Source organism: Bidens hawaiensis, unplaced genomic scaffold, assembly GCF_021521415.1.
Source record: "Bidens hawaiensis isolate Kalapana, Puna unplaced genomic scaffold, B.hawaiensis_p1.1 tig00006386_1, whole genome shotgun sequence".
Taxonomy (NCBI): domain Eukaryota; kingdom Viridiplantae; phylum Streptophyta; class Magnoliopsida; order Asterales; family Asteraceae; genus Bidens; species Bidens hawaiensis.
Window position 1 is genome coordinate 495,075 of NW_027491428.1, and position 14,757 is coordinate 509,831.

The 14,757-nt window shown below is 35.7% G+C and overlaps 1 protein-coding gene across 1 annotated transcript; it reads left to right on the forward strand.

The window, feature by feature from the left end:
• The first annotated feature begins 672 nt into the window (after window positions 1-672).
• On the forward strand, window positions 673-7,327 carry LOC143632232 (uncharacterized). The gene is made up of 9 exons (XM_077100799.1): window positions 673-764; window positions 816-914; window positions 988-1,193; window positions 1,941-2,137; window positions 3,880-3,988; window positions 4,092-4,354; window positions 5,349-5,633; window positions 6,365-6,434; window positions 6,533-7,327. Exons 1-9 carry the CDS (start codon window positions 673-675, stop codon window positions 6,688-6,690), a joined length of 1,479 nt encoding a protein of 492 aa, XP_076956914.1. The 3' UTR covers window positions 6,691-7,327.
• Window positions 7,328-14,757: the final 7,430 nt, after the last annotated feature.

Consider the following 14,757-nt stretch of genomic DNA (forward strand, 5'->3'; position numbering starts at 1 on the left):
TAAAACAGTCTTAAATGATTTTTTTCAAGATGGCTATATCCACCTGAAATTAGGGAAAAGATGCGTATATGCTATATCCATCCATCTTTTGGTAAACCTCTTATTTGAAGTTAATCCAAAGGATTAAACCTACACATCAAACATAATCAAAGGGAACAAAATTATAACTTAATATCCAAACACACACATACATTATATCACATATCATCATCATCATCATCATCATCATATATATCTACTCTCTCTCCCAAATTATTATTTTATTTTATCTTCCAAATTCATCACCAACGATCAAATTCAATTGAAACCCTAAAAAATGCTGTCTTATTCAAATCCACCTATCTGAATTCGATTCATTCTTCCAAATTCCAATTCCTCCGATCCAATTATCCCTCAATCAAAACCCTACCGATTCCAACCCTTTCATTTCAGATCCCCAATCCAAAAACCTAGATTTTCAACACATGTATCCAACAGTCAATGCGGATGTGTAATTTGTTCTTGTAGTAAGTGGTTTCCAGATTGATCTAATGGAAACGAGTAGTCTGTATCGATAGATGATGCTAATTAGCTTTAATTGACGCCGAATTGGAGTGTTTGTACACTAGGTTTAGCTAGGGTTTTGATCCGATACAGAGTTTGAATAAGTTGGGTTTTGTTTCGTGTTGCGAAATGAGCTTGGAGATTGAAGATGACAGCTCAGCTGTCGAGGTGTCCAAATCGGTTATCGAATCCAAAAAAGTAACCACTGTGATTTATATTATGTTAGTTTAGGTTTAATTTGTGTTTAATTTGTGCTTAATTTTATGATTCAGGAGACCGAGAGTTTCGTATACGAAAGACTTTCTTATATCATTGAGTGAGTTGGAAATTTGCAAAACTTTGCCTAGTGGGTTTGACAAGTCAATTTTAAGGTAGATTCTTTATAATTTTGTTATGTGAAGTTGTGTAGTGTGATTTTAATAATGTTTGGTTTATTAATGTTAGGGAGTTTGAAGAGTTTAGCATACAGGATCGGCCAAGAACTCACGGGAGTTTGCCGTTACAGGGCTTTCGACGTCATGATTACAGCTCGTCACCGCCTACTAGGGGTGATTCGGGAAGTTACTCTCGTGGAGGTTATGGAAGGTGGGATAATCGGTCATCTGGATGGAGTGAGAAAGATGGGGATTCGCAGTCTGATACGCATAAAGGTTTGTTTTTTGAGTGAATAGTTGATATGGTTGATAATCATCGTGAATATTGTGTTATCATTATTTCGTTAATTTGCTTTAAAGTAACCTGCAACTAGATTATTGGAGACCAATCGTTTGCTAATGATATATTGGATTTATAAATTTTTTTCTTTGAAAATGCCTTTTTTTCAAGTCTTTGAATATATGACTGTGCTATTGTTTAGAGCATGTTGTGTTAGGAAGTAGTAAGGCAGCCAGCCAAGTTGCCTCTGTGCCTGTATGCTATTGCATTGACTGATGAAATATATCAAAGTTGGATTAATATTTATAATTTTTTACAGGAATTTTAGACATGTTCTGCTTCATAATAGCTATTAAATGTTTAGTGAGAGTTAAAGGCGCGCCTGTGATTATTTGCGTATCGGATGGTTTACTAGTAGCCATAATAAGATATTCTCTTGTTTGCAATCTTTGACCTACTTCTTATTTTGTTTTATTTACCAAATATGCTACTCGTTGACTGCCATTAACTACTCTAATGACGGATCTTTCCGTTTGATGTGATATCATATTATTAGTATGGTAATACACGGTGTGAAAGTAGAAAACCTATAATGCGCTATAAATATAATTCCAAGAAAGTTTCATTGATTGGATCACGTGTCTTAACAGCAGAGCAGCATTTATGATTGAAAAATTAGGGCTCCCGAATTCCCTATATACATGTTTGTATGCATTTATATTAATCATCATATTCTTGTTCAGATTCTGGAAGGTCTAATTATGGCAATCAATCTCGGCGATCATGGCAAAATTCCGAGCATGATGGACTTCTTGGCAGCGGTTCTTTTCCAAGACCCTCGGGATTTTCAGGTGGGACCTCTGCTCCGAAGGGCTCCACAAATGAATACTATCATCTCAATAAGAGTAGCGAGGCGTATCAGCCACCTCGCCCTTTCAAGGTTTTAATCTATAAATTTGATTTCGTTAACCTTATTTGAATCAGTATAAATACTTTTCCAAATGAATCCCTGTGTGTGAATATGTTGTTAAGTGGTGGCAATTCAACCCATTTATTTATGAATAGGCATGTAAGCCAGCCGAATGTGCACGAGCGGATCATGTTTGTGTTCGTTCGCTTAACTTTAACCGAATAAACAATCAAACTTGAACAATTAATCGGACGGGGTATCCTTGTTCATGTTCTTTAAGAAAATGAGTGCGTTCATTTATGCTCATTTGTTAATAGTATACATGAACGATTCGTGAATGAACTTAATTGATAAATGAAAAGAAAACATAATTGAGCAAACAACAATTAAAAGTAAGCATGCACATAAATCTGTTGGTCCTAAAATATCTCTAAAACTAGACTAAATTGTAATGGCCAATCGTAAAACCAGAATAAATTGTAATGGGCCTAAAAATTTTTACTTAAACAAACATAAGCTAAATGGAGAGCTGGTGTAAATCGTGTCCAAGCAGGATGGTGTAAATGGAGAGCTGCCACAGGGATAATTTGTGACAGGAGGTTCCCAACTAAATTAAGAGGAAAGTTTTATAGGGTTGCGGTTAGATTGGCGATGCTATACGGAACAGATTGTTGGGCCATCAAAAAGACACATGCGCGTAAGTTTGAGGTAGCAGAGATGAGGATGCTAAGGTGGATGTGTGGGCACACAAGGTTAGACCGAATAAGAAACAAGGCGTTTCGGGATAGACTAGGGGTAGCTAGTATATCAGATAAATAAAGAGAGGGCAGATTGAGATGGTTTGGACATGTAAAAAGAAGACAACAAACGGCCCCCGTTAGATCAGTGGAAACTATATTTGTAGAGGGTAGAAGGGGTGGAGGTAGACCCAAATTGACTTGGGACGAGAGGATTAGGTAAGATTTGCTAGATTTGCACCTCTCTGAGGACATGGTTCAAGACAGGACTTCCTGGAGACGCAGAATTAAGGTTAAGGACCCGTAGGAGTAGGGGTTATCCCTTGTGATAAATTTTTATTATATTATTTTCATTTTCTATTTATGGTTATTATCTTTATCATAATAGTTATTATTATTATTATTATTATTATTATTATTTAGTCTATCTATTATAAATGTTGCTTAAATGCTACCACTAGTATACTGTTTCTAGTATAGTATTAATACACTACCATTTTCTTTTCTTTACATATATATATATATATATATATTATCTACTTATTTTTTGGGCTGGGGGTCTCACTGGAAGCAACCTCTCTATCTTTAGGGATAGAGGTAAGGTTTGTCTACATCTCACCCTCCCCAGACCCTACAGACCCTACAGATAGCTTTAGTTATTTGTGGGATATGCTGGGTATGATTGTTGTTGTTGTTAAGCTAATGAACATATATGGACGTAAACGAATGAACATAAATGAACCAACATTCACAAACATAAATGAGCGAACGATCGCAAACATAAACGAACAAGATATGTGTTCCTGTTTGCTTGTTTAACTAGATTTATGAAGTTTTTTTGTTCGTTTTCATTCGTTCATTATTAAATAAATGAACATTCCGCCAAACAGTTCACTGAACGTTCGGTTCGTTTACATGCCTACTCATGAACAATTGAACATGTCTATTCATGTTATTTTATCTCTAAATGGTAAAGTCACAAAAGTTACCTCATATGTGTGTGTATTCTTATATACATATTTATTGTTTTGTTAGGCGGGCCCGCCTTCTCGTCCAAACACTCACGACTCTTTCAATGATGAAACATTTGGTTCCATTGAGTCTACAAGTCAAGATAGAGCAGAAGAAGAAAGGAAAAGAAGAGGTAACATATTTGTATAAACTGTATTTCCTAAATTTGTTTTCTGTTGGGGGTTGACAGATTGATGGTCTGGACAGTTGACTTATGCTTTCTAATTTTCTTTCAGCTTCTTTTGAGTTAATGAGGAAGGAGCAACAGAAAGTGTTACAAGAAAAACAGAAAATGAATGCAAATAAGGTTAAAAGTGATGACTTTACAGACCTTGTTTTGGAGGAGATTAAGGAGGAAGAGGTTCTAAAGGATGATTCTGGGAAATCATCTATGATATCCCAGTCCTCAAAACCGCGCCCACTTGTACCCCCAGGATTTAAAAGTACAATACTTGAGAAGAGTTCGACCACAAAAACAATTTCTTCAATTGAAAAAGAGGTAAGTTATCTAAAGATATAAAGTTACTATGCCTGTAAATGAACAGAATGAACAGGAATGGAGCATGCTTGTTTTTGTTCGTTTAACTTTAACAAAACAAACGATTGAACACGAACAGTTACACAAACGTCTTGTTTTTGTTAGTGTTCATTCATTAAGAAAAGGAATGTGTTCGTGTTAGTTTATGTTCGGTCGTTAACAATTCTAGTGAACATTTGACCAACATAAACGGACGGCATAACTGAACATTGATGAGCATACTTAACTGAGCTAAAACCCAGTAAAAGTAAATATGAACAATAATGCGTTGGGTCTAAAAAGTCATTAAAACAAGAATAATTTGTATGGGTGTAGAAAATTTAAATGAATATCCAAACGAACGAACATAATTAATGTACACAAGCAAACATAAATGAATGTAAACAAACGATCAAGAACATAAATGAACGAACGAGACATGCATTTATGTTCGTTCGTTTACATAAATGAACAGAAAAATTTGTTCATGTTTGTTCGTTTATGGAATAAACAAACTTCCCACCAAACAGTTCAAAACCGTTCACTCAATATTCGGTCTGTTTACAGGCTTAAAAATTAAGTATGTATATAGCATGTTTATTTCTGATTAATGTGCTAGATAATGCCGATTAATAGTTTGTAGAGGTAACTGTTTCAGTCTTTTTACTTATGAATAACTAAAAATGGGAACAGATAAATATTTTGAAAGTGTCAAACGGGTCAAAAGTCTCTTACTCAAAAGTGTATCTTTAATGCATAAATCCTCTTAAACGGTGTTATAAGTTAGCCTGTCATTGAAATATTATACATATAATCTTATTTGACACATTGTTTTCATGTTCTTTAAAAAAAAAGAAAATTAAGATGTGCTTTGGGTTGATCCAATCAAACTCGACCCAAATAGGTCAACTAAAAGAATAAAGTTGCCCATCCTATAATCTTTTAACCGGCAAATTCTTGTTCATTATTTGTACAGAATCCAAAATCTGGGATTGAGGAATTCCATTTGCTTGCTAAGGACAATAACCACATTCAAAATGGGACCCTCGATAACCAGGTCAACATACAGACAGCTGATCATCATTTGCACAGATACTCAGGTTTTTCAGAAGTCCACGAAGCTGTCGATGGTGAAGTTTTTGAACTCATGACAAACAAAATTATCAGCAATCCCAGTCAGGAAAGTACAACCTCCATCCTCGGGAAGTTTTTCGGCACTGGTCCAACAGTTAAAGATGGTGGCCCCACAAGTTTTCTTGAGGTACATGTTTAAATAATAATATTGTGTTTTAGATTTTGTTAATAAAATTGTAAAGTTTGAGCAAGCATGTGCTGCGTACATAGATGTAATGATAGGCCTGTAAACGAACCAAATGAACATAAACAAGTTTTATTGAGGTACACGTTTAAATAATAAGATTATGCTTTAGATTTTGTTGATAAAACTGTAAAGTTTGAGCAAGCATGTGTTGCGTACATTAATCTATTGATAGGCCTGTAAATGAACCAAATGAACACAAACTGGCATGTTTGTGTTAGTATTTTTAACTTGAACTGAACAAACGATCAACCACGAACAGTTATGCGATCGGGGTTTTCTTGTTTGTTTGTTAAGAAAATGAACTTGTTCATGTTCGTTCGTTAACAGTGTAACGAACGGTTCATGAATGTAAACAAACATAAACAAACGGATATAACTGACATATAAACGAACATAACTGAGCCAACACCAATAAAGTAAATATGAAATATTGATATGTGGGGCCTAATTGTAATATGTGATTTTTTAATGTAATAAAATTAGACAATATCGTAATGGGCCTAACCATAGGAGACAGAAACAAATGATCATATGAACGAGACATGTGCTCATGTTTGTTCATTTATTAAATTAACAAACATAAAAGAACTTCCTGCCGTTCGGTTCACAAACCTTTTACTGAATGTTGGGTTCGTTTACAGATCTAATGATTTTACTTTTTTGTCCTGCAGCAGAAGAGTAAACCAGACGATTCCTTTAATGTCCAATCATCTAAATTTGCCCAGTGGTTTAATGAAGACGGTATTTTAATCTTCACATATAATAATTTGCGTTTATCTGGTTTTTATCCTCTTTATATGTGACAAATTTTATTTCTTTTTATATTTAATATATTGCAGAAAAGAAACCTTTGGATAGTCTCTCATCTAGCAGATCAAATGACTTGCTTTCACTGATTGGTGGTGGTGACAAAGCTACCGACCCCATTGCACAAGAGTTACCATACAAGGCATTTTGGATTACCGAAACGCCGTCTGGCCCGAAACATTTGTTTTAACAATTTTCGGCAGGAGCCTGCACCACCTCCGGTTGCTGCAGTCCTTACATGTGAAGACCTTGAACAAACTATAATGTCAGAGTACAGTGAAAAGAGCTCAAATATGCTGCCACCTGTCCCCGATTGGAACGCTTCTAGCCAAGAAAATGCGAATGCTGTTACAGTTGATAATCATGCAACTAGTCACTTGCTTTCATTGTTACAAAAAGGACCCACTGTTGATAATGGGCCAAATACAAACATCAGGCCTATTGAGGCTCACCAGGCCCATCCTATTTCTGAAAAGCCGAAAGATGGTACTAGTCAGGAAGCGGCTATTACGGGTCAGAATCTGTCACTTGAAGCCCTTTTCGGGAGCGCTTTCATGAAAGAGCTGCAGTCAGCTCAAGCACCTGTTTCTGCACAGAGGGCCGCACCTGAGTCAGCTCATTTACCTACTGTTGATGGAATGGGATCCACCATGACAAATTATGAAACCAACCCTTTGTTGTTAAAACAGAAACAGCCTGTCCAGTCAGATGATTCTCAAAACTGGTTGAACTTTGATGGTCAACGGGTGGGTGTTGACCCGCCCCGTGAATTTCAGCTTCCTGAAGAGGATAGCCTGATTTTAGATCCTGCAATTGCAAATGCCGGGTATTCGAATATAGGGAAAGGGTCAATGCCACCTGCTGATGTGGCGTTTGATATATCTGAGAAACTTGCGGCTCTTAACTCTGGTAACCGTTTTGTTCGTGGACCATATGACATGTTGGAGCCTGAAAGACAATTTAGCAATAACCGGAGACCAATGTTTCATCCTTTAGATCCAAACCCAAACCCTCAACTCATGAATTCTCAGATGAGATTTCCCGAGCATCTTATGCAACGTGACAGTCATGCTAACCAACAGTTTCCAGGAAGTATGCCGGCTGGCCCAGGAAGTATACCGGTTGGCCCGGTTTCTTTTAATCATCCTGATGCTAGGGTTACAGGGTTTGATATTCCTGTCAATGTTCATCCTCAAATGCTGCCACAAATGAGAATGCAAAGCAATGTCCCACCACCTCACATTCTGCGTGATCTTCAGAGGCCTCAAGCATCCGGTTTTATGCCAGATCATGGGTTTCCGTTTCCACATCAGCAGCAGACCAACATTGGTGGACTCGGTTTGCCATTATCTGGTAATTTCTTCATATTTTTATTTAAGGTGTTTGCCATTGTGTTTTGAAACTGTAGGGGTGTTAAGTGGGCCATGATCGCGTGTAGGAGTGTTCATTGGTTTTGTTTATTGTTATTTGGTTTTTGGGGTATTATTTGGGCATAACCAAAAACTGGACAGAACTGAATCTGGTAAGGTTCAAACCGTATCGAACAACTGTTATTTGTTAGTTGCTTGGGTTATTCCATTTGAACTGATTTCAACATTTATTAAACCGAAAACCAAATTGGTAATTTGGTTTCAGTTTAGGATTGAACTGAAAACCAAGTAATGGATACCCTTAATGACACGTAGGACTGTCATAACATGTCAATCATGACACGATAAGACACGATACGATAAGACACTATGACCTGTGGTACTAAACATGAACACGACACGATAATTAATTGTGTCATTTTTTCCAAACACGAACACGAATCTGTTAACTAATATGTTAGAATAATACATGTGTATGAAACACAAAGTTTCAAAACGAGCATAAAAGTCTTAAATAATACATAATCCATAACATATTTAAAACAAAATACCTCAAATCTATAACATACTTGAAACAAAAAACCATTGAATCAAACCATAACATCCATTTAAAATATAATATCGGGTTTTGACGGGCAGAAGTGAAACGTCGTATCTAGGTTGACTTTTAAGTTTAGGACTTTATGAGTGTATATTATTATTTTTTTTTAAATTAAAAATCTAAACATGTTACTAAAAGGCTAACAGGTCTTTTAACCTGTTAAGACAAGAAACCAGTTAAGCTCAAACCCAAACCTGTTAAAACCCGTATCGTGTAGTGTTAACGGGTCCTTGTCAAACCCGAACCTGTTAAAACCCATGACATGCCATTGGCACGAGTGCTGCATGTTGACACGAACATGACCCGTTTGACACGAAACTTTATTTTGTTTCTTTTTGCATATTAATAAAGTTACAGTTTTACAATTTAAAATTACTATCAAAATTTTAATTTTATTTTGTTTCTCGTCTTTTTAAATTTTGGCATAAAAAGCCCAATCTATTTAAGTATAAAATAACAATATATAGTGTTTTATTTATAAAAATAAATAGGTTAAACGGCCGTTAACCTACCACAACCTGTTTAGCTAAATGTCTTTGCGTGTTTGAAGCAAACTCATTTAGACAAATTTCACATTAGTTTTGTGTTGTGCACTCGTGTTAGAAATTCACACCCCTATATGAAGTAAGATGTAAAATGGAAATACGGAACAATCAGATAAACATGTTGCTAAGAACCGAAATTAAGAACTTGATTACTGAAATTGAAATGGATAGTGACCCGATTCGAGATGGGTGATCTCCAGTTTACAAGGTTAACAAACCCTAATTTTAATAAACAAAAACATCGACAAAACTCAACAAAAGCAGGAACCCTAATATTAATATGAACAGTTAACACACTGAAAACTGTTCCCGCTTATTTGGTAACATTGGTTTAGGCGGGAACAGGTACGCATCACACGTTTTCTTGTTCGACTTGCTTTTGTTTTACTAACACTGAACTTGTGGGTCCCAGTTGGTGATGGTAGCAGTGGAAGCAACCATCCGGAAGCATTTCAGAGGATGATGGAGATGAAGCGGTGGCCCCAGTCAAAGCAGCAGGTACGTCCGGTGAATACAGGACATAACCAGGGGATGTATGGGCAAGGGCATGAGTTGGATATGGGCTTCCGATACAGATAGATGATCGTTGTGGTGTCGTGTACATGGGTTGTTGTTTGCTACCCAACTCCGCATTTGTAGCAAAGATGTGGAAAAGTTGTTTGTTTAGATTGTTGGACAAAGTATTATAGTTTTTTCATACCATTTGCTAGGATTCTGGATGTAGATTCCTGATGTTTTATGTTGTAATGCATATTTACTTACAGGGTTAGTTTTGTTTTATTGATGTACCTACTCATGCTACCATAGGAACATTGACAAAAAAAATACAGGTTTTGGGTTGGGTAATATAACCTGTTAGGCTGTTACTAAACGGAACGGGTTGGTCTGAATGCGAGCCGTTTAATAAATGGTTTCATGTTCATAAACGTGTCAACCCTTTTAACTTGTTTTAACGTTACCTTTAAAACTTTCCTATGTCGATTTTTGAAAGGGGTTTATTTGAAAAGTATGGACAAGTGTACTTCGATTTTTAGTACCTATGAACTTTAAATTAGTGTTCGTTTTTAGAAGTGAAGTCAAATTTTTTATCTTGGATTTTCATTAACCTTTCATCTTTATATTAAACTGTTTATTCTCACTTTAGAAGGAAGAAAGTCAATTGAAAAAAAAAAGTTTCATTTGTGATAGTTTTTAGTTGTTTAAAACTTTAAATTGCTATTAGGTCAATGAACATGAAATGTTTGTATATAAATTGTTTGGTATATGTGGTTTAGTTTAAGTATGCGCCATTCTTTGGTTTGCAGTAATAAGTCGAGTTAATTACAAATATGGTCCTATGGTAAAACCTCAAAACGAAGGTTGTAATCCCATGGTGTCATTTTTGTAGATATGGGCCTTATGGTGGCACTTTTATTTCAGTTCTGGTTTTCCGTCAGATCCATGCTAATTTGTTCCGTTAAGCAAAGGAGCAAATCCGCATATTTGCTCCATATTCCTTCTCCATCGATATTAACCCCCCCCCCCCCACACCCCCACAAACTTAACAGTTTACAACCGTAGCCAGCCGCCATCCCCCGTAACTACCATCTTTAGCTCCGTCCCCCCCCCCCCCCCCCCCCGGGTTAATCGTCATCATCAACTCAATGGCATGGATACTTGAGTTGTTTGTGGATAACGTCGCTCTCTCTTGAATTAGAAGTTGTTAATCGAATAATCCGACTATTATTAATCGTAGCTAAATCAGTTTCGTTCATCATTTTGTAGCGGCGATGTGGGTTAACGCCTCCTGGACTGGATTCAAGGTGGATTTGGTTGTGTAGATCAACCCATACTCAAACCAGATCTACTCCACTTTGCTGCAGGAGGCCTTGATAAGTTAGAATAGCTGCTTTTAATTAGTTTCAAGTTGATTTTAAGTATTATGAATAACTAGGTATTTGTGTATAGGTATTATAAAAACTTAATAACTACTAATTAGGTGTTTTGTATTATGTTAACTAGTATTTTGGAAACCTATAAACTAGTAACTATGTAAATATATGCTTTTGGTATAAATATTAAGCTACTTTATGATGTACATATAACTCCAATGGTTTGAATGGCAATGTGGTAGTATGTAGGTGAATAGGGTTAATGGTTATGAATTTGAATAATATGTTTGCCTTTTGTAGTATAAAACACTTAGTTATACATACACACAATATGTATAAGCCAGTGTTTATATTTAGAATTAAATTCCACGAATAATTAGTGTGCAGGGGCATAAGTGTCATTTCACATTAGTATGTGTGTCTGTGTATGCATTTGTGTCCGTGTATATCTGTGTGTCTGTGCATATATGTGTATCTATGTATGTATCTATGTATGTATCTGTGTACTTATAATCAATAATAAGTAGTAATTAGGTTTTTTAAGAACAAAATGCAATGTCAATCTTTATGTTTAAGAAACAATGTGTGTGTGTGTTTGTGTTTATGTGTTCAATAATAAACTGTTTGGGCATAATGGTCTGTTATATATGTATTTATATGTATGCATATATGTATGTGCTTGTGTGTTTGCCTATATGCATGCATCTGTATATATATATGTATGTACAGGTGGGCATATAAACCGGTTAACCGAACCGACCCGAAAACTGAACCGAAACCGAACGGTTTGAAACCGATTATGTAGAAACCGGTTTGGAACCGATTGAAACCGTAGGTTCGGAACCGGTTTGTAATTTTCTCCACCAAAACCGGTTCTAAACCAGTTAACCGAACCGAAACCGGCCAAAACCAGGCAAAAACCGATCAAAAACCAAACCGAAACCGATCAAAACCCAAACTGAACCCGATCGTACAATGGTAAGAAACCTGTTTCAACCCGAACCGAAACCGATCATAAACCTGTTTTGACTTTTGTTGACCCAAACCGAACCGGTTTTAACGCAAACCGGTTTTGAGTTTTAAACCGATTTGTGCACCTCTATATCTATGCATATGTGGCACTGCGTATGCCATATGTACATACACACATACAAAGAATTGGAATTGGATCCGGAACCATGAGACCATGTATTTAGTGTAAACGTATAATGATATTTGTTGTGTTTAGATTATCTTATTTATTTTCTTTCTTTTTTCAAATAACCTCATAGAAAACATGTATAGCTTTATTTTGACACAAGAATCAAGATTTTGGTTTGCTACAATGCCAAAGTTAAGGTTAAAGCTTTGAGTTTGGAGTCGTAGCCAACCCCACGGGTTTTAAAGGAAAATAAAGTAGATGGTCGGTTCCCAGTTTAATGGGATTGGTAGTAGTTTGAACTTTTAACATCAAAGCTATTATTGATATCTTCTTTTGATATCTTTTATTTTTTATAATAAGTTATGATCGCCGTTTAAAATATGGTTTTTTTAATAATAAGCTATATGAATGTTAATACCATCATAACGGTACAAGCATCGAGTATGCTACCTATAGATAAATAATGTCTCTTATTAGGCCACATGGCGACCCCAACACGTGCCACACCATTTTTTTAATCGCTACTACATATGTGTTTTACTGACCGAATAAACATTTTAAATATGTATTTTTTGTATTATAAGATATGCGAGTATTATGGGTGTTTAATAATTTAATTTTTGGGTTTAGCGTTAGTACCATAACAAAGCTAACAAATACAAGCCGACTTTGTATGACTTTAATCGTAAGTTGTATTTTTTATTACATTCGCCGAGTGAAAACCTAGTTAACGCTAAATCTAACAATATCTTAATTACAAAGTCTCTAGCTAACCGAATTAACCAACCGTTTTCCAATAATCAAATTAACATGAAACCTTTATAACAAAATCCAGTAAGTAATTATTTTACCTACTAGGTTGAGGAACGTATGCTACACGAGTAATTTATAAATATACAATACTTTAATTGGTATACAATAAACAATAAATATATCAAATAAATCAAAAAGCAAGAAATACCCTTAAAAATTTTTATCTTCAAACTTCAAATTTAAGTTTTAGTCTACATATATATATCTTAAATAAGTTTTTTTTTTAAAATAAGAGATAATTATAAATTTTTAAATATCTGTAAAAATAGAAAGTAAATATTAAATTTATAATTTTGTGTAACGACCTTAGGATGATTCTATGTGGTTTTGGGAATGGATTGGTTGTTTGAGGTTGAGGCTTAAATAGTGTGTAAGAGTAGGTTGATAAGGTTAAAGTCCTTGGATGGTGGTACAGTGACGGTTTATGGTGATAAGGAAAGTACGGGGCTTAATATCATTTCGACGATAAAAGCGGAGAAAATGTTAAGGTGAGGGTACGGTGCCTACCTGGTATATGTTGTCGACGCTTCGGCAGAGGCAAAGAAAGTGAAAGATGTTCCTATAGTGTGCGACTATCCCGAGGTGTTCCCTAAGGACCTTCCAGGATTGCCACCGGAACGAGAGATAGAATTTCAGATTGAGTTAGTACCAGGAGCACAGCCCGTCGCGAAAGCACCTTACCGCCTGGCTGTAAGGCCCCTGACCTGGGTGCCCTACTTTCTCACTGGTTGGATTTACTCATTCACATAATTAGTAAAATCAGAGTTAATTAAAACATTTCGTGAAAATAAAAGTCAACCATTCATACATAATATAAATACTTGTCTTAACAGAAAATAACATAAGTCTCAAACATAAAACATAATAAATACGGGTGTCTTCTTTATAATGATGCCAGTCTTCCTCTTATTGCCACGTGTCCTCATCAAGCCACTTGTCTCATTCTACCTGCCTGTGTGCATCCTAAAAGTCAGCTACGCTGAGTGAGTTCTAGTTAATCAATTAACATACAATACGTTCACATCCATACATATATGCGTCCGAAGATACATATTTCATACTTTGATGCTATTACTCATTCGTATATACTTTACATACATGCATACGTATTTACACACTTTCTTTTCTACTTTCCTATGGCATACCGTAACTAACCTACTTCTACTATCTCGGATGTTATTAAGGTTTGGTCCCTCAATCTCAGATATTTGAAAGGGTCTGATCCCTTCTATCCCATATATTAATAGGATCCGGTCCCTTTAATCTCAGATATTATCAGGGTCTTATCCATACTATCCCAGATATTATTAGGGTCGGGTCCCTCTATCACAATCTCAGATATTATTAGGGTTTGATCCCTCTATCACAATCTCAGATATTATTAGGGTCTGATCCCTACTATCCAGATATTAATAGGGTCTGGTCCTTTTGTCTCGCTTAACCATACAGGTCCCGTCAATCGTCCATACGTTACTTCATACGTTTCCTATCATACGTGCATACTTTACACTTCTTTCAATTGCATATATAATAATTATATTTATATACGCACCTTCATACAATAATTAGTAATAAAATTCAATAAATAATCATACACTTATCACTTAGGATAAGTGTATTACCTATCCAAAGGAGTATGCACACAGCCCCGAAAAACGTCACAGAGAAAGGTGCTAGAACTCATCTGGATCCTGTTGCGTTCACCATTAATGGTAATTCCTTCTTCAACTATGCCCGACTAACTGTTAATAATACACCTGTATTAATCTCTATATTTGCTTCTTTACTTATTTTATTAAGTTAACGGGGTTAACCATTAAGTTAATTGAACCGACATGTATTCTTCTTTAACCGTTCGTATTAACTTAATATACTTAAATCCTCATTCGTTAGTATCGTGTAGTTATATTATATTC